At 32.3% G+C, this 27,183-nt stretch overlaps 1 protein-coding gene across 1 annotated transcript in view; it reads left to right on the top strand.

The window, feature by feature from the left end:
- Nucleotides 1-27,183, top strand: part of LOC114336260 (dual specificity tyrosine-phosphorylation-regulated kinase 2) — a 633,699-nt gene that overhangs the window by 569,982 nt on the left and 36,534 nt on the right. The window contains exons 8-10 of the mRNA XM_050658156.1: nucleotides 3,768-3,939; nucleotides 18,166-18,309; nucleotides 22,086-22,215. Of these exons, the coding sequence (XP_050514113.1) occupies nucleotides 3,768-3,939; nucleotides 18,166-18,309; nucleotides 22,086-22,215 (446 nt within the window). The remainder of the gene's footprint in view (nucleotides 1-3,767; nucleotides 3,940-18,165; nucleotides 18,310-22,085; nucleotides 22,216-27,183) is intronic.

Below are 27,183 nucleotides of genomic sequence, written 5' to 3' on the forward strand. Positions count from 1 at the left end.
TCTTGGGTAATTATAAACAAAAAAGGTTTCTTGTCATATTCTGAAAAGTTGATAATTTTCGAGTTATAAGCGATTTAAAATCTGAAAAATGCGAAAATATGCATTAGCGATGCTTGAAAACGCTTAATAAAATGACAGATCTTTTTTGTTTAAGATGACCCAAAAATGAAAAAAAACTATTTTCGGGGAAAAAAGGTGATATTTTGAATTTGTTAAAAAAAATGTTAACAATTTCTGCCAAAAATTTCGCCCGGCACCCTTCTGATTTGTTTATAGGGGATATTTTTTAACAAGAATTCGCAAAGAAACCGAATCAGAACAGCCAGACACAGGCAGCATAATTCCGGACCCCGGAAGTATCATAGGTTTTCGAAACGGACCCTCAGGGAAACTAATTCGTGACCAACACACTACACACACTATAACACGCAATAATTGAAGCATTGGAAATGTGGATTCATAGACGGATGCTGAAGATACCTTGGAGAGCAAGAAAAATAAATGAAGAAGTACTAAGGAGGGTCAGCAAAGATAGAGAACTGCTAAAGACTGTTAAACACAGGAAAATGTCTTATCTGGGACATATAGTGAGGGGAAATCAATATAAAATATTACAACTGATTCCTAAAAGCAAAATAGAGGGCCGAAGAGGTGTAGTAAGAAAACAAGTTTCTTGGTTAAAAATATTCGTGGGTGGACTTATCAAATGCAGGACAATTATTCCATATTGCAAGAGATCAAGAAGCGTTCGCAATGGTGATCGCCAACGTCGGATAATTCTGATATGGCACATGAAGAAGAAATTGAAATAAGTGCATAGTTTAAGACTACAATATTGACAATATCTAAACTATAATAGAGAAAAACTAGGGCTCTCACCCACGGTTATCGGGCAAAAATAAAAAGATAAAAGTTAGTTCTACTACTGCCACTGTATCTCGTCGTAACGTCGCCGTCGTGTAACGTCGCAGTCTTGATAATTCGAAATTAAAAACCCAACAAATCGTAAGGTGTGTTTTAATATAAACGAAGCCTACCAGCTAAAACCATTAACTCGACCGTGTAAACTTCACTCCTCTTGTTTTTTCTATTGCATAATTTCTCTTTTATAATAAAAGTAAAACAATAAATAAAGGCATTCTAGTAATTTTTTCATTAGTTGATCGTAATCAGCACAAAAAAGCCTTTTAAGTTCATTAATTTTAACACACCTTTGCAATTGTTACCTAATTTCACTTACTCGATGCTTTTATTATTATTTTTTCGGTTAGATGATATTTTTCTTTACAGACGTTTCAAAACGGTTGGGTGCGCACGATCTATCTAGATCGCGGATGGTATATGTCTATTATTTATTTTATTTGCTCACTTGCTTTTACTTTCTGTTATTAAATTACCTTTTACTTTCGTTTGACACTCATATCTACCGTGTGGCGTTGAATTTGAAATACCTATCAAACATAAAATTTTCATAGCTTTTTTTCACAGTATCTATTTGTTTAGAACGTTTTCGATTATTGTTGACGACCGAAATAGACCCACCATTTTTTTGCTAAACCATACACGCAGATTTTTAAGCTATAAAATTCTGGGTCTTCCGGGTCCCAGCCTAGGTACGATCTATCTTCCCTGTAATATTAATTGGAGTAGATCGTCCTTTCGATTATTTGCGATGATGTGACCAAGATATTCAAATTTTAGTATTTTTGTTTTATCAAATGATGAGAGTTTCAAAACAATGGCATTAGTATTTTTTTACATTTTTGACTTGTGTTTTACCGAGTCTGTTGTTAGAAAACAGACTCAGTAAAACACAGGTTTAATTTAAATAAAAATATATTTTTATAACCTAACAATATAATATATAATAAAAATAACATAATAATATTTAATCCTTCGCGCAGGGTTGAATGAAGTCCCCAGGCGGTCATCTGTAAAGAAACCTAAATATATTTACCACACGTGAAAAATACGCCGCTAGATTTGTACATTTACACACATCGACAAAGAACATGCAGTTATTATCAGAATGAAGATGAGAGTAACCGTTCAATTCACGGTTCGGAGAGTAACGGGGTCGCCAGCGATTCATCAATTCTGGACCGCTACACGATTTGGCTTTAACTCAATACGTTAAAGCCCGATTCTGGCCAGATCAGTTCTCCTGGTCGAATCGGTCGAGTCTTCAGATCAGTTCTCCATAGACTGCCGTTTGGCTTTAACTCAATACGTTAAAGTCAGGTTGGCCACCAGGCAATTTCTGGTAGTCAGTTGAGTTCTTGCCAGATCAATTCTCTGGGCCTTACTAACTTTTTGTTACTTCGATCGCTATTTTATACCATTCCGGCGAACCCATCTCCTAACATCCGTCGGTAGTAGTTGGAAATCTATTGAGACGACGTGGCGAGGCGAATGCGTGAGCTAGAGGTACAATCGTTACAGTATTGTAACGTAATTCCAAATGTGTCAAAATGTTCGTTATCGTAGTAAATTGTATAAAATCTCCCAGTACATACATTTTACTTCCTATAAATATTTTCCCAAGAAATAATTTTGCTAAGACCACCTACTCATCTATTTTGACTTACATTTAGATCCATCAGTACTTACTGTAATACTCGTAATAAATCTTTTTATAAATTTACTGCTTTAATACACCATTTGTCAAATGGTTCGTTTGAATCTTTATTATCCCTTTTGTAGCTATCATAAACGCTGCTAAATTTACCAATTCAGTTCGGACACTTTTTGTTTTCCAATATAGTAACTAATTTAATAACACATCTTGAACAATCGCCACTTGGCTGGTACCACGTACTTAAATCGTTCATTTAGGGCCAATTTCTCATATCGAGTTCAACTCCAGTTTAACCTGAATTTGTATTGAACGTCAGTTTAAGGTCAAAATCGTCTTTCTCAATTCACGTTCAACCGATGGCAGTTTAAACTTGAACTATGCTGGAATTCGGCCGATCAAAGATTTCTGAACCCAGTTCAGATGATTTCATGGATTACGCATGCGTTGTATTAACACGAAACGCTGTCATAATATAAATATAACCTATTTTATTATATTAAGCCTAACAATAAAAGATAACATTATTTTTGTTTTTATAACATTTATTTATAATTATTAAAATGACTATTTGACTATAAATACTTAAATTTAACTTTATTCAAAAACAGCATAAAAAGGTAGTTAAAAATGGCGACAGTTTTTTACCTTTTGCCATCTATTGGCATTTCTCGGAAGCTGTAGAACGTGTACTGACATGAACGTGCAATGAGAAATGCATTCCAAACAAAACCGAAGTTCACCGGTGAACCTGATTCAACTGAACCATAGATTACCGCAGGTATGAGAAATCGACCCTTAGGAGCACAGTACTACTGATGCCACTTATGCGTCGTCAGTACCTTTGATAGAACCTTCGTGACGCTACTCGTGCGCCAGCCAAAGGGCAAGATAATTTTGATAACCTTTTGTATTCTTTATATTTTCATCTCTCGTTTTCTTCGCATATTTTTACTTTACTATAATTAAAAATACTTAAAAAGTAAAATAGCATGGTATCCATTATTTTATGTACTCAGTTTTATAACATTTTCATATAAACCGTACGGCTTTTTGTATTTCACATAATAGAAGTTTTTTCTGAATGCAGAAATTCCATTTCACGTTCTATTTAAGCTTTTCCTTCCCCGGATTAACGTCATTTCCACTGTCGGTTGTCCTTAAAACCTGAAATGTGTGTATTGTGTTTCAGGAAAACGTTTTGCTGAAACAACGAGGCAGCAGTTCGATCAAAGTTATAGACTTCGGAAGTTCCTGCTATTCCAACCAGAGGGTGTACACTTACATTCAGTCGAGGTTCTATAGATCTCCGGAAGTTATACTGGGCCTCACTTACGGTACTGCCATTGATATGTGGAGTTTGGGTAAGCATATTTTTTATTCATATAAATAATTATAAATTTTAGAAAACTTATACAAATTGAATAATAAAAAATATTAGTACAGTGGAACCCCGATAAGTCGGCCCCCGATAACCCGGAAGTCCGGCTAACTCGGACCGATTTTCATCAGATAAACATTTTGATTTTCAATATTTTGTATTTTGACAACGACACCCGATTTGGGCGTCGAAATGTTAATAAAATTATTTTTCAATTTAATTGTGGCTTATTTCTTATCAAAGTACATAGTTAATTATCAGATAAACATTTCAGCAATAAAAATGTATGTAATATAATATTTGAGAGATAATGTGTATTTGTGTAATTAGAACTATACAATAGTAAAAATGACTCATGGCACACGCCGCGCCGACAGAAACAACAGACACCTGTCTATAGTATTCCTATTTCAAACAGCATTGTTTAAAAAGACAAAGACTATTTAAAAAAATCTTTTTCAAACAATGGTCTTTAGTTTTCACTGTTCTTAAATAACATCACATCGATTGTGACTGTATTGTGTGTAGTACAGTCTTGTATATTGTTCGCTTCCGTTTACTTACGTTTGTGTTTGCGTGTTTTTAGTAATTTAGATGTGTAGGTACTGTGTATATTTATATATATTTCATGTTATTTCAATTCTAACGGAGTTTATCTGTAAGTATACCGTATTTTATTAATTTTTACCATATTCTCCGGCTAACCCGAATTTTCGATAACCCGGATCGGCCGCGGTCCCGATTATTCCGAGTTATCGAGGTTCCACTGTATCTAGACTTTCATAAAATTCGTGATGATAAGACAGACGTACACACAACCAAACTTATATGGAATCACCATGTATTTCAAAGTAATATTTATTTCTTTTGAAAAAACTTGATATTGTTGCGAAGATTAACGGTTTTTATTGAAAATAAACAAATCGATAAGACAAGCAGATAGTATAGCTCGGTACGGTATAGGTTATTTGCTTGAGTTGCAAATTGAACGAAAATAAATAAGCTAACTTTTGCGTCCAAAAACGAAAATATGCCTCATGTGGGATTATAGAACTTACAACGGGGAAGGATTGTTGGTCTTGTGGAGCAAGTAATGTTCTCAGACGGACATAGCTGTAGAGATAGACGTAACACAGTGTGTTCTGTTCAAAACCTATGTTAGGTAACAGGAACTAGGAAAGCTCAAAAATAAAGCAAGGAAAAGTAGCCAAAAAGTAATAACGGCTCGCCACGATCGTTTAATTGACCAATCAGCTGGAAGACACCCAACCATTTCTTACCTGCAGCTCCAAAGGCAGCTTTTGGAAGCTACAGGTGTAACTGTTTCAGTTAAAACAATAAGAAGAAGAGTTCGTGCCAAGAAATATACAGCAGGAGACAGTTATAGGTTCCCGAGTTATCTATGCAGCACAAGATTGATCGCCTAAATTGGTGTCTTCACCATCAAAACTGGAACATTGAGAATTGACAAAATGTGCTATTTTCAGAAAAAGTCAGGATTTGTGTAAAATCAGATGACCCACGAAATCGTGTAGTTAGAGGCCGAGTAAGACAAGCAAGACCGAAAACTGCCATATCTGTTCACAAATATACAAGGGGAAGCGTAATGTTCTGGAGAGGAATTGTGATCCGTAAAAACACTCCTTTAATTTTCATCCAATCAACTTTAACTGCTTACAGGTATATTGATGACCTCTAATTAGGCTCTGGAGAGGTGCAACAGGAGAAAATTTAATTTTCATGCATGATAATGAACCTCCAGATACCATTAGAGTGACTAGGGGCATCATTGAAGTAGAAGGTATCCCTTCTTTGGAATGGCCTGCTTGCTCACCCGAGCTTAACCTTATAGAGTATTTGTGTGAAATGCTTAAAAGAAAAATTAGAGCTCGCCGGGATAATCCACAAAACACCGCACGGCTAGTACAAGCTGCTCTTGAAGAATAGAGCAACCTACCACAATAAAATGTTGATAATTTGATTAGGCCACGCAAACTGAAGCTTGCAAAAGGACTAGAGGTGATAACACTGGTGATAAACTATTCGTTTTACATTAAAAATTTTAATGCTATTGATTTTAAAACAACTAGTTTCAATTTGTTTGTGAAATACTTAAAATGCTGTTTTATTTAATTGTTATTACATTGCTATAAAATAAACATTGTTTGACTTTGTCTGTTAGCGTATGGTGTATGGTGTTAAGCGTATAGAGCTCAAAGTACATCCCAATGGGGGGGGTTTAACCCCCAAAACCCCCTGGTTACGCCTATATGAACGCGCAAGGCTCTTTTTTCACTTAATATAGCTACTATTACAAAGGTGCCTGGATGTCAATCAAGATATATAAATATGCGTCTTTTATTGACTATAATAAAGCATTTAAATCAAAGAAGGTATTAAATTTACACTATTGAGCGATCAAACGTACATGTTAATGAACAGCTAGCTGTCAGAGGAAATTGTACTCAAACGTGGGGTGAGACAAAGATGCGTATTGTCGTTGACTCTTTTTAATGCCTACACGGAAGAGATAGTAAAAAAGCTCTGGAGTTTGAAAACAGCTGGAATACAGGTAAATGGATTTCTCATTAACAACATTCGATATTATGCGGATGATACTGTTATCTTGCAGAAAATATTGAATATCTTCAGAGGCTGGTGACTAGAATAGCGGAGTATGGAAAGATACGGTCTATCGATGGACGTCAAGAAGACAACATTTATGAGAATATCGAAAACTCAAATAAATAACGAAAATTTTTTCATAAACGGAACATATTGCAAAAAAATAGCAAAAAAATAGCGATGACAGAAAGATCCATGGAAAGACAAATACTAAACATAAAACTATCAGACACAAAAGTGAAAGATACCTCAACCCAAGTAGCAAAGCTTAAATTGAAGTTCGCTGGGCACACCCTAAGGCAGAAGGATGAAAGATGGACTAAGACTATTATTCATTGGAGACCGTGGAACCACAAATGAAAAAAGGGGAAGGCCCCAAATGCGATGGTCAGATGGCCTGAAGAAACACGCCAGGTCAAAATGGATGCTAATTATCTAATATAGAGAGGCATAGAAGAAGAAAGAATGCCTATATCCAAAGATGGATGTTTAGGGCTGATTAGATAGATAGATAGATAGACCAATATACATATCTTAGAATAATGATTAACTCCACAAATAATTACTTCCAGAAAATTAAAATCAGAATAGGAAAGTCTAGTGCAAATTTTAACAAAAGAAGAAGAGTGCTGTGCAAAAGATATTTGAAGTTAAAGCTAAGAATTAGTTTGGCTAGGTGCTAGGCTACGTTGTATCGACTTTGTTTGATAGAATGGAAGCTTGGATCTTGAATGGGGCATCAATGAAAAACGAATGATTTGAGCTGTGGATGTATAGAAGAGTTCTGAAAATATCGTGGTCAGAACATGTAAAAAACAATGAGGTTCTGAGAAAGATGAATAAAGAAATGGAAATTTCAAATACAATCAATATCGTGGCTACGCAACCTAAGAAAATGGTACGGATATATATATATATATATATATATATATATATATATATATATATATATATATATATATATATATATATATATATATATATATATATATATATATATATATATATATATATATAAAACAAGGTTGAAATATTGGGGTAGCAGCAATCTCAAAGAAAACTCTTTATAATAATTACAAGCTTTCGATAATGTTTATTATCATCTTCAGGGAAACTACAAATATAAATATACAATATTTAACAATTAGTCTAATTAAAATCAATAAAAATTGTTATTTTTGTGCCATCAAAAATCCAAAACACCATAGTTTTCTCTCACTAAACCAGGTGTCAAGGATCCTCAAAAACACAAAAACAACAAAATATTGTTCTGAGAAATGCAGAGCTAATACTCTCATTAGAAACACCGCATATCACAGAACAACCTTACTAAAAAGTTATTTATATGTTTTGGTACTTACATTATGTGAGGATGTAGAGCCTAGTTGTTAAATACTGACATAACAACGAAATTTTGTCTTGGTAAAAGTAGTAGATAATATAAATTCAAAGTAAAAACTATATAAAAACTTATAAAAATCTGAGTATAAAATGATAAAAGCTAAAATATTCTTTTAAAAAATTGTGTATGTCTAATTGGCATTTTACAAAATGTCTAACAAAATGTTATGGATGTTTATTCATTTTTCTTTGAATTCATACGGAAACGTCACAACCACTGAACCAATTACAATTTTTGATAAGTTTCTAATAAATTTTGAAATAGGAAAAGAGCGAAATGATAATACAAAAGTTTTAATCAATGCAAAATTGTTTCATAGTCCATGTTTTTTATTATTATGTAGTCTACACTGAAAAAATCTACAAATTATGTATCAAATTAAAGAAGAACCTGAATTATTAAATTTAAATTGGTTATTTTTGTCTAAAGTGAGCAAATAAGAATAAATTTCACTGAGATGTCTTACATCTGATTTTTTGTTGATCGAATTTTCTTCTTGAAAGATAAAAGCCATTTCTAAAAAAAGTCTTTTTTTATATGAGTACTCAGAAGCTAGTACTTTAGTATGTTAATAATCCATTACATGACCCTCTTTGGAAACATGTTCTGCTAAAGCACAACCTTCAGGATGCAGTCTAGAATCACTTTTATGTGAAATTATTCGAGATGATAGAGTTCTCGAGGTGATACCTATATAGCTCATATTACATAATAATAAAAAACATGGACTATGAAACAATTTTGCATTGATTAAAACTTTTGTATTATCATTTCGCTCTTTTCCTATTTCAAAATTTATTAGGTATCAACTTGTTAAATACTACCCTAAAACTTACAACTAAAATCTTACAAGACGTAATGAATCAGAGGATAAGTTTAGCAGATGAACAACAGGGTTTTCGTACTGGAAGATCGTGTACAGATGCAATATTCGTCATAAAGCAAATTACTGAGAAATCACTAGAGTATAATAGACCAGCATTTCTATGTCTGATTGACTTAAAGAAAGCATTTGACAGAGTAAGACTCAGGGATGTAATCCACCTTCTGTATAATAAAGAAATCCCTCTAGATATCATAAAAACTATTGAGAACATCTACCAAAATAACAAGATGGAAGTCAGAATAGATGGACAACTTACAGAACCTGTAGATATAGGCAGCAGAATAAGACAGGGAAACTCATTGAGTCCTCTGCTTTTCAATTTAATCATGGATGAAATCATCAAAAACGTCAACAAAGGAAGAGGATATAGAATGGGAAACAAAGAAGTAAAAATACTCTGCTACGCAGACGACGCAATATTGATAGCCCAAGATGAAGATAGTCTGCAAAGATTAGTCCACAGATTTAACATAAGAGCAAAAGAATTCAATATGACAATTTCATTTAAAAAAACTAAAACTTTAGTAATCAGTAAAGAACCAATCAGATGCAAAATAGAAATTGATGGTATCAGTATTGAACAAGTAATGGAAGTAAAATACCTTGGAATTACATTGTCAAGTTACGGAGACCTAGACAAAGAAGTGAGAAATCAAGTACAAAAAGCAAATAGATTGGCAGGATGCCTTAATAACACTATATGGCGAAACCGACATATTAACACTGAGATGAAGTCAATAATTTATAAAGCCAGTGTAAGACCAATAATGACATATGCATCAGAAACAAGACCCGATACAGCCACAACACAAAGACTACTGGAAACGGCAGAGATGAGAGTACTGAGAAGAATTACAGGAAATACACTGAGAGATCGAAAGAGGAACGAAGATATTAGAAGACAATGTAACGTACAGTGTATAAACGAATGGACACTAAATAGAAAAAAAGAATGGAACAACCATATAACCAGAATGGGGGAGACACGTGTGGTCAAAATAGCACGAGATAAATCACCAATCGGCAGAAGAAGTATCGGCCGACCGCGCAAAAGATGGAGCGACAACCTTCCATAGAGGTATCAATCCGCCAATGAACAAGCAGAATTGCTTATAAAGAGGAAGCAGAAGAAGAAGAAGAAAATTTATTAGAAATTTATCAAAAATTGTAATTGGTTCAGTGGTTGTGACGTTTCCGTATGAATTCAAAGAAAAATGAATAAACATCCATAACATTTTGTTAGACATTTTGTAAAATGCCAATTAGACATACACAATTTTTTAAAAGAATATTTTAGCTTTTATCATTTTATACTCAGATTTTTATAAGTTTTTATATAGTTTTTACTTTGAATTTATATTATCTACTACTTTTACCAAGACAAAATTTCGTTGTTATGTCAGTATTTAACAACTAGGCTCTACATCCTCACATAATGTAAGTACCAAAACATATAAATAACTTTTTAGTAAGGTTGTTCTGTGATATGCGGTGTTTCTAATGAGAGTATTAGCTCTGCATTTCTCAGAACAATATTTTGTTGTTTTTGTGTTTTTGAGGATCCTTGACACCTGGTTTAGTGAGAGAAAACTATGGTGTTTTGGATTTTTGATGGCACAAAAATAACAATTTTTATTGATTTTAATTAGACTAATTGTTAAATATTGTATATTTATATTTGTAGTTTCCCTGAAGATGATAATAAACATTATCGAAAGCTTGGAATTATGATAAAGAGTTTTCTTTGAGATTGCTGCTACCCCAATATTTCAACCTTGTTTCCTAACTGTTCAGCAAAGATTATATACCTGTTATATATATATATATATATATATATATATATATATATATATATATATATATATATATATATATATATATATATATATATATATATATATATATATATATATATATATCAAATGAACTTTTCAGAGCATCCATCCCTAAAGTCCAAATAGCTATCATAATTGCCGACCTTCGTTGCGAAGATAGCATATAGTCTGAAGAAATCTATCGACAGAAGAGAGGGAGTAAGACTAGGCGGAGAATTAATCCCCAATATAGCTGACGGTATAGCCTTTCTTAGAGAAATTGGAGGCATTCGAAAAGGAGCTATATAGGCGTATTCTGAAAATTCCTTAGACTGCAAAAGTCTCAAACGAAGAAGTGTTAAGAAGAATTGGACATGGCAGGAAGCTTATGAACACAATTAAAATAAGAAAACATCGTATCTGTTACAATAGGTTACAAAGTTACATTTACAATACACTTTAGTTTGCGATACTCCATTCGCCTCGATATCATATCAATATTGAAATAGTACTATCGAAAGAACATGTATTACTTTTAACACGTTTGTATATTTGTAGAATAGGTACATTTTAACTCATTTAATACTTCCTGTATGAGTGTATCGTTTTGAAAACATAGCGAAATTCTTGGAGATTCGTATTCGTAATCAGTAATTCGATATTCATAGTCAGAGTATTATTTTTGGTAATCAGAAAAAGTCATTCACCCACTTTCAATGTCAAGAGTTAAGTGTGAAAAATAGATGATGTTTGCGTTATATTCAACCAGATCACTTCTTATGTAAATATTATGATTACAAATATCTTTTCAAGGAAATATTATAATAAAACTTAATAATTGTTTCTGGCTGATGTGAGATTGCACTTTCAGTTTGCTTCTGTATTTTTTAAAATAAAATAAAATTTGAATTATGGTTTTGTTTGGAATAATTACTTGAAAATAATAATTATGATTGGGATCCAAAATAATACCTAACCTAATTCTAATCACCGTAAAAACCTAACAACCGGTTTTTACTTTAAAAAGAAAAAACCGGTTATAACCGGGACAAAAAAAACAACCGGTAAAACCGGTTATTGCGAAGTAAAAAAACCGGTTTTAGGTTTAAACCGGTAGGTTTTTCCCATCCCTAATCTGGGCCACATTCTTCGTAACGATAAATACTCTCTGCTACACGTCATCATGCAAGGAAGAGTAGAGGGGAAAGAAGGCTTGGGAAGAAAGAAGAAATCTTGGCTGAGGAATATCAGAGATTGAACTAACCTCAGTATTGAACAGATATTTCACGTTGCAAAAGACAGAGAAGCGTTTAAAAAAGTGATGGCCAACCTTCGTTAGAAGACGGCATAAGAAGTAGGATAGCCTTTGTTACAGAAAATTTACAAGATCTCCAGACATTAGTAAATCTAGTCAGTGAAGAAAATTATTGGAAATTCCATATAAAATTAACAATGCAATAATAAAGTGAATCTTCTTCTTCATGTACCATGGCCTTCCAGAACGTTGGTTACCATCGTAAATAACTATCTTAATTTAATTCCCCCGCCACCCCAAAATAGCATGCTTGTATCAACACTATACCAATCTGGCAAGTTCTTTAAGGATCCTGGATGCAAGCTTCTTCTTCATCCTGCACTGTGTTTGCCTGCTACTTTCCCTTTCATAATATTTTGTGGCATCCTATATTTGGTATCTCTCATTACATGTCCGAAATATTTCAGTTTTCTCTACTTGATACTTGCACAAAGCACAAAGTAAATGGCAGTTGGAAAAATTAATGTAGATCAAGGTCTGCTTTCTCTTAATGAATAGGAGATAGGACCATTTATAGTCTGGGCTGATTATCGGAGAATAGGCCATTTTTGGGAAAAGTTATTTACCAGCAATTTTATTCCTGGAATCGAAGCTTATGATTATATATTTTAATAATATAGGTATGCAAAGTCCGCAGATAGTGTGCTACTTTTTTTATTAACAAAATGGCGCCCCCAAATCGTGTTTTTTTCAATTTTTGCTCCATAACTCCGAACATTTTAACTATACACCAAAAACACTCTAATAAAAATTCACCGAAATTAAATTCTGCATAAAGACATGTTTTTTCCCGATCTGCTCCGACGAAAATGTTCCTAGGAAAATGCGGGTTTTTCCAACAAAATCTTTAAATTTCAAATAAAGTTTTAGATAAGTAATTATCTACCAATAATTAAATAACTCGGTGACATAAAAGCTTTCTTGGTTTAGATTATAGTTCCAGAAGCCGCTGGTGAAAATTTAACGAGTATTTTGGCAACAATTCAGTTGTTAATTAATAATTTACGGTCGCAATAATAACCAAAATAATTAAGAAAAACTGATCAAACTTTGAAATCTTATAAAGATGAGATGCCTATTTAATATTTTGTCGACAAAATATAAATTTTTAATTTTTTTGAATAATCTTTAAATGTTTAAAAAAATAGTTATAAACAAATTAACGTTTCTCAGAAAGTTTTTATTATTATTCTAATTTTAAAAAATAGATAAAATCCGTATTTCAAAGATCTTGAAAATGAATGCTTTAAAACTTTTTTGCAACCATTTGCAAAAAAGTTATGAAACAGCAAAATAAACATACGATTACTACGTTGTTTATATATTTTTTAATTCTTTCAAAGCGTAAAAGTGAGTTTAAAGTACAAGCTAATTACTTACAAAAAATATCGATTATTAGTTTAATGGTTATATTTAAATTAAAGATTATAAATATTTTTTTTTGTAATTTACACGCGCGAAAGTAGACTAATACAGTACCGTAGCTAAAATTTTCACTAGAAGCGACGACCGCCGCACGACGTACAGTAGTTAATAAATAAAATTATGTATTATAACACGTCCACATACACAACTCGCGCGAGTTTAAAGCGTGTCAGTCGCTTCGAGTGAACATTTTAGCTCCGGCTCTGTATCAAGCCTACTTTCACGCTAAAAATTACAAAAAAAAACTTTTTTAATCTTTGATTAAAATATAACCATTGAACTAATGTTTGATATTTTTTGAGAGTAATTAGTTTGTACCATAAACTCACTTTTAAGCTTTGAAACAATTAAAACAAATTATAAACAACGGAATAATCGTATGTTTACTTTGCTGTTTCATAACTTTTTTGAAAATGTTTGGAAAAAAAATTTTAAAGCATTCATTTTCAAGACCTTTGAAATACGCATTTTAAGTATTTTTGAAATTATAATATAATAAACAATTTCTGAGAAATGTTAATTTGTTTATAACTATTTTTGTAAACATTTAAAGATTATGCAAAAAATGAAAAATCTATATTTTGTCGACAAATATTAAATAGGCATCACATCTTTATAATCTTTCTAAGTTTGATCAATGTCTCATGATTATTTTGGTTGTTATTGCGACTGTAAATTGTTAATTAACAACTAAATTGTTGCTAAAATATTCGTTTAATTTTCACCGACTTCTGCAGTTATAATCTATACCAAGAAAGCTTCTATTTCACCGTTATTTAATTATTGATAAATAATTACTTGCCCAAAAAATTTATTTGAAAATTCGAGATTTTGTTGGGAAAACCCACATTTTCCGAGGAAAATTTTCGTCGGAGCAAATCGGGAAAAATATGCCTCTATGTAGAATTAAATTGGGGTGAATTTTTATTTGAGTGTTTTTGGTGTAGAGTTAAAATCTTCGAAATTATAGACCAATAATTGAAAAAAACACGATTTGGGGGCGCCATTTTGTTAATAAAAAAAGTAGCACACTATCTGCGGACTTTGCATACCTATATTATTAATATATAGGATCCTAATATTCGATTCCAGCAATAAAATTGCTGGTAAATAACCTTTCTTTGTACTTTACTAATTAGACCAGCGTATTATAATTTTTTTTTCAGGATTTAAAGATTATGCAAAACAACAAAAAAATTTATATTTTGTCGATAAAATATTAAATAAGCATCTCATCTTTATAATCTTTATAAGTTTGATCAATGTAAGTATCATGATTATTTTGGTTATTATTGCGATCGTAAATTTTTAATTAACAATTGAATTGTTGCTAAAATATTCGTTTAATTTCACCGGCTTCTGGAATTATAATCTATACCAAGAAAGCTTTGATGTCACTAAGTTATTTAATTATTGATTAATAATTACTTACCTAAAACTTTATTTGAAAATTAGAGATTTTGTTGGGAAAACCCGCATTTTCCGAGTAAAATTTTCGTCGGAGCAAATCGGGAAAAACATGTCTCTATGCAGAATTTAATTGCGGTGAATTTTTATTTGAGTGTTTTTGTTGTAAAGTTAAAATCTTCGGAGTTATAGAGCAATAATTGAAAAAATACGATTTGTCGGCGCCATTTTCTTTATAAAAAAAGTAGCACACTATCTGCGGACTTTGCATACCTATATTATTAATATATAGGATCTTATAATTTGATTCCAGCAATAAAATTGCTGGTAAATAACTTTTCCATGAATTTTGCTAATTAGCCCAGAGTAATACCTTGGCAGCTGGTTAATTGTAAATTGTGACTCTGATGAAGAAACAATAACCAGCAACAAAATACCACGTAATGCTTTTATGACCTAAAACAAGTTTTATGTAACAACAACCTATCGATGTATATTCGCAAGAAAGTCCTGAAATGTTATGTGTGGCCTATCCTATTATATGGTTTTGAGATTTGAACATCAAAAACCACAATGCCTAACAAATTAGAAGCATTCGAATTGTTGTGCTATCGACGGATCCTAAAAATAGCATAGGTTTCGCACACTTACAATTAAGATGTTCTTAAAATGATAAATTCAGAACGTCTGCTTATAAACATCACAAAAATGAGAAAATCAGAATCCTTCGGCCATATATATTATGTAATTAGTGGACCTAAATATCATCTAGTTCGTGTTATAATACAAGGAAAAGTGGAGGGAAAGTGATCAATTAGTAGAAAGAAACTTTCTTTTCCATGAATTTTGCTAATTAGCCAAGAGTAATACCTTGGCAGCTGGTTAATTGTAAATTGTGACTCTGATGAAGAAACAATAACCAGCAACAAAATACCACGTAATGCTTTTATGACCTAAAAACAATTTTTGTGTAACAACAACCTATCGATGTATATTCGCAAGAAAGTCCTGAAATGTTATGTGTGGCCTATCCTATTATATGGTTTTGAGATTTGAACATCAAAAACCACAATGCCTAACAAATTAGAAGCATTCGAATTGTTGTGCTATCGACGGATCCCAAAAATAGAATAGGTCTCGCATACTTCCAATGAAGATGTTCTTAAAATGATAAATTCAGAACGTCTGCTTATAAACATCACAAAAATGAGAAAATCAGAATCCTTCGGCCATATATATTATGTAATTGGTGGACCTAAATATCATCTAGTTCGTGTTATAATACAAAGAAAAGTGGAGGGAAAGTGATCAATTAGTAGAAAGAAACTTTCTTTTCCATGAATTTTGCTAATTAGCCAAGAGTAATACCTTGGCAGCTGGTTAATTGTAAATTGTGACTCTGATGAAGAAACAATAACCAGCAACAAAATACCACGTAATGCTTTTATGACCTAAAAACAATTTTTGTGTAACAACAACCTATCGATGTATATTCGCAAGAAAGTCCTGAAATGTTATGTGTGGCCTATCCTATTATATGATTTTGAGATTTGAACATCAAAAACCACAATGCCTAACAAATTAAAAGCATTCGAATTGTTGTGCTATCGACGGATCCCAAAAATAGAATAGGTCTCGCACACTTCCAATGAAGATGTTCTTAAAATGATAAATTCAGAACGTCTGCTTATAAACATCACAAAAAGGGGAAAATCAGAATACTTCGGCCATATATGTAACTAGTGGACCTAAATATCATCTAGTTCGTGTTATAATACAAGGAACAGTGGAGGGAAAGTGATTGGTTAGTAGAAAGAAACTTTCATGGCTGATTAATAATATAATACAGGGTGTCCAGAAACTCTCCCGACAAACCAAGACTGGAGATTCTTCAGATAATTTTAAGACAATTTAACCCAATTCACCTAGTTCGAAAATGCTTCCTAAGGGAGATAGAGCCCTTTGAAGATGGCGTCATGGAATTAGTTTTGCTTAAATATCTTCAGAACACTTTTATTTAGAAAAACGAAAACTGGTACACTTATTTATCTTGCAGAGATAAATCAATTACATCAATTACGAATTTCTAGTACCAGTCATGGGCGCCCGTTCTGGGTAGGGTAACGGTTATTTTATCATATAACTTTTTGATCTTTAACTTCTAAGCATTTTTTATACTGGATTAGTAAATTGTAAGGTATTCTAATACTAAAAGGTACTCTTGCTTTAAGTCGGTAGGATGCACCGTTTTCGATAAAAATCAATTTGAAAAGTTTTCGTTTGTTGAATTTGAAAAAAAAATAAAAAAAAAACTATTTAGAAAAACGAAAAGTGGTACGTTTATTTATCTTCCAGAGATAAATCGATTTCCTTAGTTGCGAAATTCTAGTACCGGTCATATGCGTCCGTTTTGGGTAGGTCAATGGTTATTTTATCACATAACTTTTTTGTCTTTAATTTTTAAGCATTTTTGACACTTGATGATTAAATTATGAGGTATTATAGTACTAAAAGTTACTATTACTTTAAATCAGTAAAATACACCATCTTTTTTTTGACAAAAATTTTCAAATTTTCTTCAAATTTAATAAACGAAAAAATTTCAAATTGATTTTTCTAGAAAATGGTGCATCCTATCTAATTAAAGCAAGAGTACCTTTTAGTACTAGAATACCTCACAATTTAATAATCCATTGTCAAGAATGTTTAGAAGCTAAAGACAAAAAAGTTATGCGATAAAATACCAGTTGCCCTACCCAAAACGGGCGCCTATGACCGGTACTAGAAATTCGCAATACTCTGGAAGGTAAATAAGCGTACCAGTTTTCGTTTTTATGGATAATAGTGTTCTGGAGATATTTAAGAAAAACTAATTCCCAGACGGCATCTTCAAAGAGCTCTAGCTCCCTCAGAAAGCATTTTCGGACTAGGTGAATTGGGTTAAATTGTCTAAAAATTACCTGAAGGATCTCCAGTCTTCGTTTGTCGGCAGAGTTTCTGGACACCCTGTATAATAGAAGAAATATTTCGCGCAGCCAGAGACAGAAATGTAAAGATTTCAGGAAATTGTAAACATGGAGACAGCCAACGTATGAATGCGGACATGGCACCCAAAGAAGAAGTTTCTAATTAATTATAATGGCCTGGATAAGGTAATGGCCTGGATAAACACATATCTCCAAGGTCTGCGCTTTTTCTGGGATGAACACCAAGTGTTCCTTTTTTCCTTTTTTGAACTTTTCTATCAACATTAAGGTCAATTGTAGGGTTAGAAAAACTGCCTAACTAGCTCCTATTACATTTTTTAATGATTTAACAATAACCTTTATTTCCAGGTTGTATTTTGGCAGAGCTGTACACAGGTTATCCTCTATTTCCTGGAGAAAATGAAGTGGAACAGCTGGCTTGTCTAATGGAAGTTTTAGGACCACCTCCCGATGAACTCATCAATATAGCGACCAGAAGAAGACTATTTTTTGGTAAGCACTGTTTTTAAATATTCAAAGCAAAGTTATAAAAAGGTCACTCAAATAAATATTCTGCACACTTATAATGTGTGCAGAATATTTATTTGAGTAAAAATTTCTGCATTTTTACCTATAATGTGTATAACTCACATTAGACTTCAGGCAGGACCAAGTAGGGTACCGAAATATACACAGGCAAATTCGTATAGAAATTATAGCTGCGAAGGAGATCTGGATGACTACAATTGTAGTTTGGATGACTACAATGTGTTCACGATCACAGAACACAAAATTTGGCTGGGAGACCATTTGCATGGCCTAAGTACATTGAAACCTGTGGTTGTACACGCTATCAAACTATTAAAAAGTAACCAAGTTTCTGGATCAAATGATATGTATGCAGAAACAATCCAGTTACTTAATGAAGAAAATCTAGACATTGTTGTAAAGCTTTTTAACGACGTCTACGATACTGAACAGATTCCAAAACATTGGCTTCGCTCTACATTTATCGCCCTACTTGCGAAATTCTGCAAGGGCCACCGACTAATAACTACACTTTTTAGTAACACTTTTTCAAACTTTTTTTTGAGAATACTGCAAACTGGATTATTTAAGAACTGTAAAGAGGTCAGTGTATGGAGTCAGTTTGGTTTCAAAAATGGGACTTAGCACGAGAGAGGCGATTTTTAGTATACAAACATTAATACGAAACTGTTTAAATCAAAGAAAGGATGTTTTCATCGATTATGAGAAAGCATTCCGTAATGTAAAACACGAACTAATGATAAAATATCTACAAGAGTTGGGATTGGATGCCAAAGATATAAAAATTATCGCCAATCTCTATTGGAATCAGTCAACAACAGTACGTCTTCAAAATTTCAACGAAACGGAAAATTTCTGAATTAAAAAGAGTAGGCAAAGGTGTATACTTTCTTCAATGTTGTTGGTGGACTCTAATAAGGGTAATAACATAAACGGCATATGTATTCTAATGCTTGCAACTATAGACCTACCGGAATGCCTATTGTCTTACTACCGGAACTCTCCAAAATTATTGAGAGACTCATAAAAACCTGACTTATGTCCTTTCTCATTGATAACAACATCTTATCCCAAAATCAATTCGGCTTTTTAACTAATAAATGTACCACTGATGTAATGTTTTCTGTGCTTCATGAGGTTTACCAAGCACTAAACAATAATCTTTATACTTCCACTGTTTCCTGTGACTATGACAAAGCTTTTGATTGTGTAAATCACAACATTTTGATTAAAAAACTAAAGTTCTATGGAATTCGAGGTATTTCTTCGAATTGGTTCCAATCTTACTTGAAGAATAGGAAACAACTAGTTAGAGCAAATGATACTGACTCTAGTCTCAAAAACGTTGTATGTGGAGTACCACAAGGTTCAGTATTGGGTCATCTACTGTTCCTTATCTTTATAAATGACATCACTTATTTAAAAATCGATGGAACAATTTTTCTTTTTGCTGATGATACCAGTATCACTTGGAGCAACTCAACTATTGCATCTCTTCATGCAACTATAACTTCTGATTTGCTTACGATAAAAACCTGGTCTGACTCTAATTTACTCTCTTTTAACGTGGATAAGACAGTAGCATTATCCTATAAAAGTGCTCTTCAACCCCTGCTTGTTAATAACAGCCAGATCTCTACCGTTGATTCTGTAAAATTTCTTGGTATTTTTTTAGACAGCAACCTCAAATGGTCCCTTCATATCGATTTGTTAAGTAAGAAACTCGCCTCAGCCTGCTATGCTATAAGATCTGTTTCGAAAGAACTCAATTTAGCATCTTCTAAACTAACATATCTTTCGTTGTTCGAGTCTGATCGTCGATATGGTCTTCCTTTTTGGGGTTCTAGTACAGCTGCCCAATTAGATGTTATTTTTAAATTAAAAAAAGAGCAATAAGGTATCTGTTTGGCCTCAGAAGAACTTGCATTGCAGAAGTTACTTCAAAGATCACGGAATTTTAACCCATCCATCTTTATATATTTTAGAAACTGTTTGCATAATTCGTAAACACATGCATGTCTTTCCAGCAAGGCCTCATCATGACTACTCCACCAGAAATTCAACTTTTGATGTCTATTTACCGATCCCGTCCTCTGAGTTAGTAAAGAAATCTATATTATATTCCGCAAAAAACTATACAATCATCTCCCTTTACAACTCAAATCTGCAATATCTTTCCTTAAGTTCCGTAAAATGACAAAAGCTCATCGATCTAAAAGACCATATTATTCAGTAGAAGAGTTTCTTAATGACTAACTAAGAAATTACAGTATCTACAAGTAACCAAACTTATCTATATTTGGGTGTCACATGCAGCAGCTTAAACTTAGTTCCTATGTCTGTAATTTACTTTGTTGTATGTTCACTTTGCAATTTCTATTAATTTTTGCAATATATCGGTTTTGTTTTTTTTTGTTATTTATTAACTTGACGATTTATATTGACGATTTATTAAATTTCAGAAAGTTGTATTTGTTATTGTTATTATTTATTTATTTTTTCTGACTTTATGTTAAGCTTTGTCCATAAAATTTGTATAATTTTGAGTGACAATAAAGCATATTTCTATTCTATTCTATTGACAACATCAGGCATGCCGATGACACAGCGATAGTGGCAGATCGAAGATCTTCAATGTCCTTTTCAATTATTGATTTAACTCTGATTGCGATATCGCAAGTGAAGCTCTGGGTTTGAAAATAAATATCACGAAGACGAAACCAATGATTATATTATAGGTAGAGAGATATTATGTAACGGGAGAAGAAATCGAACAAGTCAGGCAGTTTAAATACATACTTGGGTTTTCTGCTAAACGTGAGTTGGGACCCTGAGACTGAAATAACGAGCAGAGTAGAACAAGTCAGAAATGCTTTTTTGAACCTTCGTAAATTTCTGACTGATCACAAGTTGGATTGCAACCTGAGATACAAGATGTCTCAGTGTTACGCCTTATACGGAAAGGAAGCATTGGGTGCGTTCGGACGACCATATCGGCTGGCTGTCAGCAGAAATCGGCTGAGTGGTTGCATCCAGCCGTGATAGGGAAAGCTTAGTAAATCTCTCAGCGGCTGACTTCCAGCGGTGACGTCTGACAGCTACTGATGGCTCAGCTGTCCAGCGGCTGTGGTCGTCCGAACGCACCCATTGAGTTTAAGGCCAGCTCCATTAACAAACTTGAAATTTTTGAAATATGGTGCCTGCGTCGAGTGCTTTGAGCATCATGGAGGTGCAGAGTCAGAAATGAGATTCGGGCTTTCAGGATAGGGAACTTTTTGCTTATGTAAAAAGTAAGATGACTGCATACTTAGAACACACATTACGAGGAGAACGATACACTTTTCAGCAGCTGGTACTCAAATGAAAGTAAGGTAGAGGGTAAAAGAGTGAGAGGTGTGAAATGTTTTGTAATTCTGCTAAAAACAGAATACTTAAGTAACCTAATCCGGAATACCTAAAATTTCACCTGACAAGACGATATTATGTTGGGCGCCTACGTAGACATGCACGGCACCTTAAGAAGAAGAAGAAGAAGAAGAAGACATTAGACTTCGAAAACGAAAGTTTTAAATAATCTCGCAAAAGTGTGCAAAATTATCTTAGTTTTTTGTTTATTTGTTATTACTTTTTGCACCTTCGCAAATAATCTTGCGTGATTGATGTGGAGAATTAAATTAAATAAAAAAATGTCCTACAGATTGACGTAAAGTAAAATGTTAACATTTTATTTAACTTTCCAGATTCACGTGGAAACCCCCGTTGTATAACTAACTCCAAAGGGAGGAAGCGGAAACCGGGCTCGAAAAACTTGGCAATGGTTTTGCGGTGTAACGATCCTATGTTCATCGATTTCATATCCAAGTGTCTAGAGTAAGTATTACAATATTTTTAAGAGACTTTATTGTAGCCCACGCTATGTCCGCAATTCTCCCGGTTTCCTGTTTTAGCACAGCAGGAATATACGGTAATTGATACTAGATTTACTGTAACGATTGATGTTGTGTAAATGATGGAGTAGATGGGATTTTGCGGATGGAATTAGATGGAGTATATGAATTTTTCGGTGTTTTGGTGTGATAGAATATTTGATATTGTTACAGAATAACTACCTGCAGTAATAATTTGTCTGATGGGAATTGATAAATTGTACTCTTGGTTTCTTATAAACAAATTAATTATCCTTGAATAGAGTATTTTTTTCAGTGAATACTTCTTATCGGTCAGTACGAAATTTTGACGGGACTAAAATCGTATTTGGCGTCATTCGAAAATCGAGACGCTTGGAGTAAACTTGCGGTATACTGCAGTATACAGGGTAGCGAAAAAAAAACGGAAACACGGTCATTTCTCGGAAACCGCTTAAACGATTTTTGTAAATTTTGGTGAGTAAGGGTGTTCTAATGCGGCCGATATTATAGTGGTAATTACATTGTTGTCAAATCTTTTGTTTTTATTGAAATCTAATGAACTTTCGTATTTTAAATAGAATACCCTATATATTTTTTGCGTTTTGAAGTTCTTAAGAAATACTGATTATTTTTCATGTTATATTTCCTATACCTAAATGCCATAATTTCGAAGTTATTGCTAAATTTATTACAAAAGAAAATTTAACAAATTATAAAAATCAATTTTTTCGGCCCGTGTAGCCATTATTTTAGGTTCTTTGGATCATTAGGAACAAAAAAGGTCTTTTGTAATTTTCCTCAAAAGCTAATCGTTTCCGACTTAATTTAAAACTAAAAGATATCAAAAAATGACGATTTTCTACGTTAAAAACACAAGTAAAAACTCATTTTTAAAATTAGGAAGTACCTAAATTCAAGCTAATACCTTTTTCTATCAGATCCCTGTAAGAATTTTGGGCATATTTTATTCTAACACATTGTTTTTTTTTTATTGTCAATGAAGCTCATATGAGAGGACGGATGATCGGGCTGCATTAACAACTAAAAAATAATATTTTATAATGAAATAAGACCAAATCACTTATCGGTATCTGATACAATAAGGTTTGAATTTGAAATTAGGCACTTCGCAGTTTCAAAAATAATATTTTTTACTACTAGTGTTTTTGAACCTAGAAAATCGTCATTTTTCGATTTTTTCAATTTTACATTGTTTATTACTCGGAAACGATTAACTTTTGAGGAAAATTACAAAAGAGCTTTTTTTCCATATGATCCAAGGAACCTAAAATAATGTCTACCCGGGTCGAAAAAATTGATTTTTATAATTTGTTAAAATTTTTTTTAATAAATGTAGCAATAACTCCAAAATTATGGGATTTGGGTATCGGGACTATATTATGAAAAATAATTAGTATTTCTTACGGACTTCAAAACGCAAAAAATATATAGAGTGCTCCAATTAAAATAAGAAAGTTCATTAGATTTCCAGAAAAACGTAAGACTTGACAACAATGTAATTACCACTATAATATGGGCCGCATTAGAACACCCTTACCCACCAAAATTTATAAAAATCCTTCAAGCGGTTTCCGAGAAATTACCGTGTTTCCATACTTTCTCGCTACCCTGTATACACTTATTAACTTCTTAGTAAACTAAATACAGATTTCTAATTTTCTGTTGTTTCACTGGTTTCAGGATGATTTCAAGTATAGATCCCGAATTGTACAATATTCTCTGAGCTTGGGGTGGTTTCGCCGTTATAGGGATGATTTGTTCAGATTTTTCAAAATTTATTTTGCCGCACATGATTTTAAAATAAAACTAAATATATATTTCGAATTTTCTATTCATGACTGGTTTCGGGGTGGTTCAACCCTATAGCTGTTGATTAAATTTAGTTAAAATTAAATAAAATTAAAAATAAATAAATAAAACTCAATAAAAATAAATAACATTAAATCAAATAAATAAAATTAAATAAAAATGAATGAAAATAAAAAAAGATTAAATAAAATTAAGTAAAATTAAATAAAATTATATCAAATTAAATAAAAGTATACAAAATTAAATATAATTGAAAAAAAAATTAGAAAATAAGATGATATTAAAAAAAATTAAATTAAATAAAACAAAATAAATAAAAATGATTAAAATATAAATATAAATGATAAATTAAATTAAATTACATAAGTAAAACTTAATAATACTGAGGGGCCACATACTGAGAAATAATAAGTACCAATATGCTCAACTTATAGTGAAAGGAAAGATCGAGGGAAGGAGAGAACTAGGAAGGAAAAGACTATCGTGGCTCAGAAATATCCAACAATGGTCAGGGCTGAATTTTGAACAGCTAATAAGAACAGCTGAAGACAGAGAAGAGTTTGCAATTGTAGGAGCCAACCTCCATTGAGGAGACGGCACTTTAAGAAGAAGAAAACTTAATAAAAGTAATTAAAATTAAATAACTTCAATCGAATCGAATTGAATAAGGTCGAACCAAATCGAAAGGAATCGAATATAATCGAATCTATAACAAGTATTCACTTCTGTCGGCACTCCGCAAGTTTTTATTTTATAACAAAAATAATAAAATTATATATTATAATAATTAAAGTTTTATACTCCACGTTTTAAAAGAAATTTTGCCATATGTATTGAAGGCGCATTTATGAAACAGTTTGATTCAAACATTAAAAACATTAACATTGTTATAAATAATGAAGTTATTCCATGCTTTTGCATCATACTGTATATGTAGGCTACCATCAATAATATTATCTCTTGTTCTACACAGTACAGCCACTATAAGCTTTATTTAATTTAAAATATTTATTTCATTAACTGTGTTTAAAAAATAATATTTATTTAGCCTGCTGGAACCTATTAATTTCAAAAAAATGTTAATGAGTGTTCTGTCTGTCTAATATAAACGCCCCGCTTAATTTAGAATTATTTATATAGTTTACTAAAAGTGTATATAAGTGATTAGTGAAACGTTTCTTTCATGTTTTTATTACTTTTTTATTTGCTAATAAAAAAGAAGTTGGTTTAATAAGACTGCTTTTAAGTCATCTAGTGTTTTAGAACATTTTAGCGTTCTTGAGTGGGCCCCGGAAAAAAATATCCACAGTTTTTTTATTAGGTATTGCATTATCTATGTATAATGTGTTAACCCAAACTTTTCCTAAATTTCCGTTTGGATGAACTTGTAATAGGGGATATAGCATTGTGATTGTTTTGTGTTTTCGTAAGAATTTTATAGCGAATAAATTTTATTTGTAGCAGTTGAATAGTGTTCCATATTCAGCAAATTTCCCTATCCTGACAAACTAATCTGAGCAGACCAAATTAATTTAGCGTTCGCAAATAATAAATATTAGATTACAGAAAATTAACAAAGAAAAACTATACTATACTAATTTTATTTTATTGATCCGTTTTAAAACGTTATGCCTTTGTTACGAAAAAAACGAAAAACGAAAAAAACCAGTTAACTTTCAATTATTTCGACTCTAAAATGTCCCCCTTTTCTTTATATTTAAATTTTAAATTCAGAAATAATTTTTTATCAAAACTCTCTAGCTAAAACTCCTACCTTTGTTCTGCTTACAAGGAATCTAGGTTAAATGTCCTAATAATCCTTCCTATTTCTTTTGGCTTCCACAATACCTTGGTTGTCGTTCTCCCGATGAATGATTATTTTTACTTACAAATACTGCAAAACCCAAATACTGCAAACTTCTCCCAATCAGCATTCCTCGTGCAGAGCTGCTGTCACTTTTTAGAGCCGTTTTACATGACCGAAATTTACTTCGAAATTGACGCTGATAACTACCATGAAAAATTATATAATAAAAATATTAGATGTAAAACACAAGATTTACTCTGAAATTTCCCATGATAATTCTCAATATAAAAATTTAGAACCCGTTCTATATTCTAGAAAGTTTTCAGAGTAAACTGCGCGAGTTTCTGCGCAGAACGTTAAATAACGCCTTTGTGTTTACGATAACACAACCTTTCCTTTATAATTACAACTTCGTTTATTACAACATGTCTTGCCTCCTTCGTAGCCATTCTTTTGTCCATGTAGACCGCTTTTTCTTCGTAGATCTTTTATTTACTGCCCAAAACGCCCATCCTACTTGGATGTTTATGAGAGCTGCAAGAGCCAGTCTATTTCTATACTGGTTATCCATGTGTTATTACTATAATTATATAATCTTCAAATTATTATTTTTGTGCAAGAATTTACTTCTTTAGTTCTCTGTCCAAATATATTTTATATTACTAACTAAAAGTAAAAAAATAAACAAATGAAAGTTGTATTGTAACATAACCATAAAATGTTATTTCACATTTCTTCTTTTCTTATTTTACCTCTTAGTTTTCGTTGATCAGTGGCCTTTTATTTATAACAAAATTATATTTAATGTCAGTTACATTTCAGACTACGCATGCGTTTCACCAAAATTATATTAGGATTTTACTGTAGGTGTAAAACAAGGAACGAGGGAAAAATTGTATAATTTTACTACATAAATTTTTGTTATTATTCTTCAAATAATTTTCGAAGTAAATCTCGGTCATGTAAAACGGCTCTTACTCACAAATTACTTTTACTCCGTTCAAAAAAAAACTGCCGGCACTAGTCACTTTCTCAGGATTTGATGTTCTTCTCCTAAAGGTCAGCAACAGATCACCACCTTTAGTGCTGTCGCCAGGGGGGTACAACGGCCTCCTTTATTTAGATGGACTTACCCAAGTTTTTTTATGTATTTTGACCCGTAGAACACGAATTTTTTGGGTAGCAGTTGATCCGGATGTCGATAAGATTGTTATAAACAAAGAACTTACAGAATTATACAAAAGCGATTTTTCGCAAGACATAACATTTTTTTTGTATTTTTTGGGTCATTCT

The sequence above is a fragment of the Diabrotica virgifera genome, chromosome 8 (assembly GCF_917563875.1).
Source record: "Diabrotica virgifera virgifera chromosome 8, PGI_DIABVI_V3a".
In the NCBI taxonomy this organism is placed as follows: domain Eukaryota; kingdom Metazoa; phylum Arthropoda; class Insecta; order Coleoptera; family Chrysomelidae; genus Diabrotica; species Diabrotica virgifera.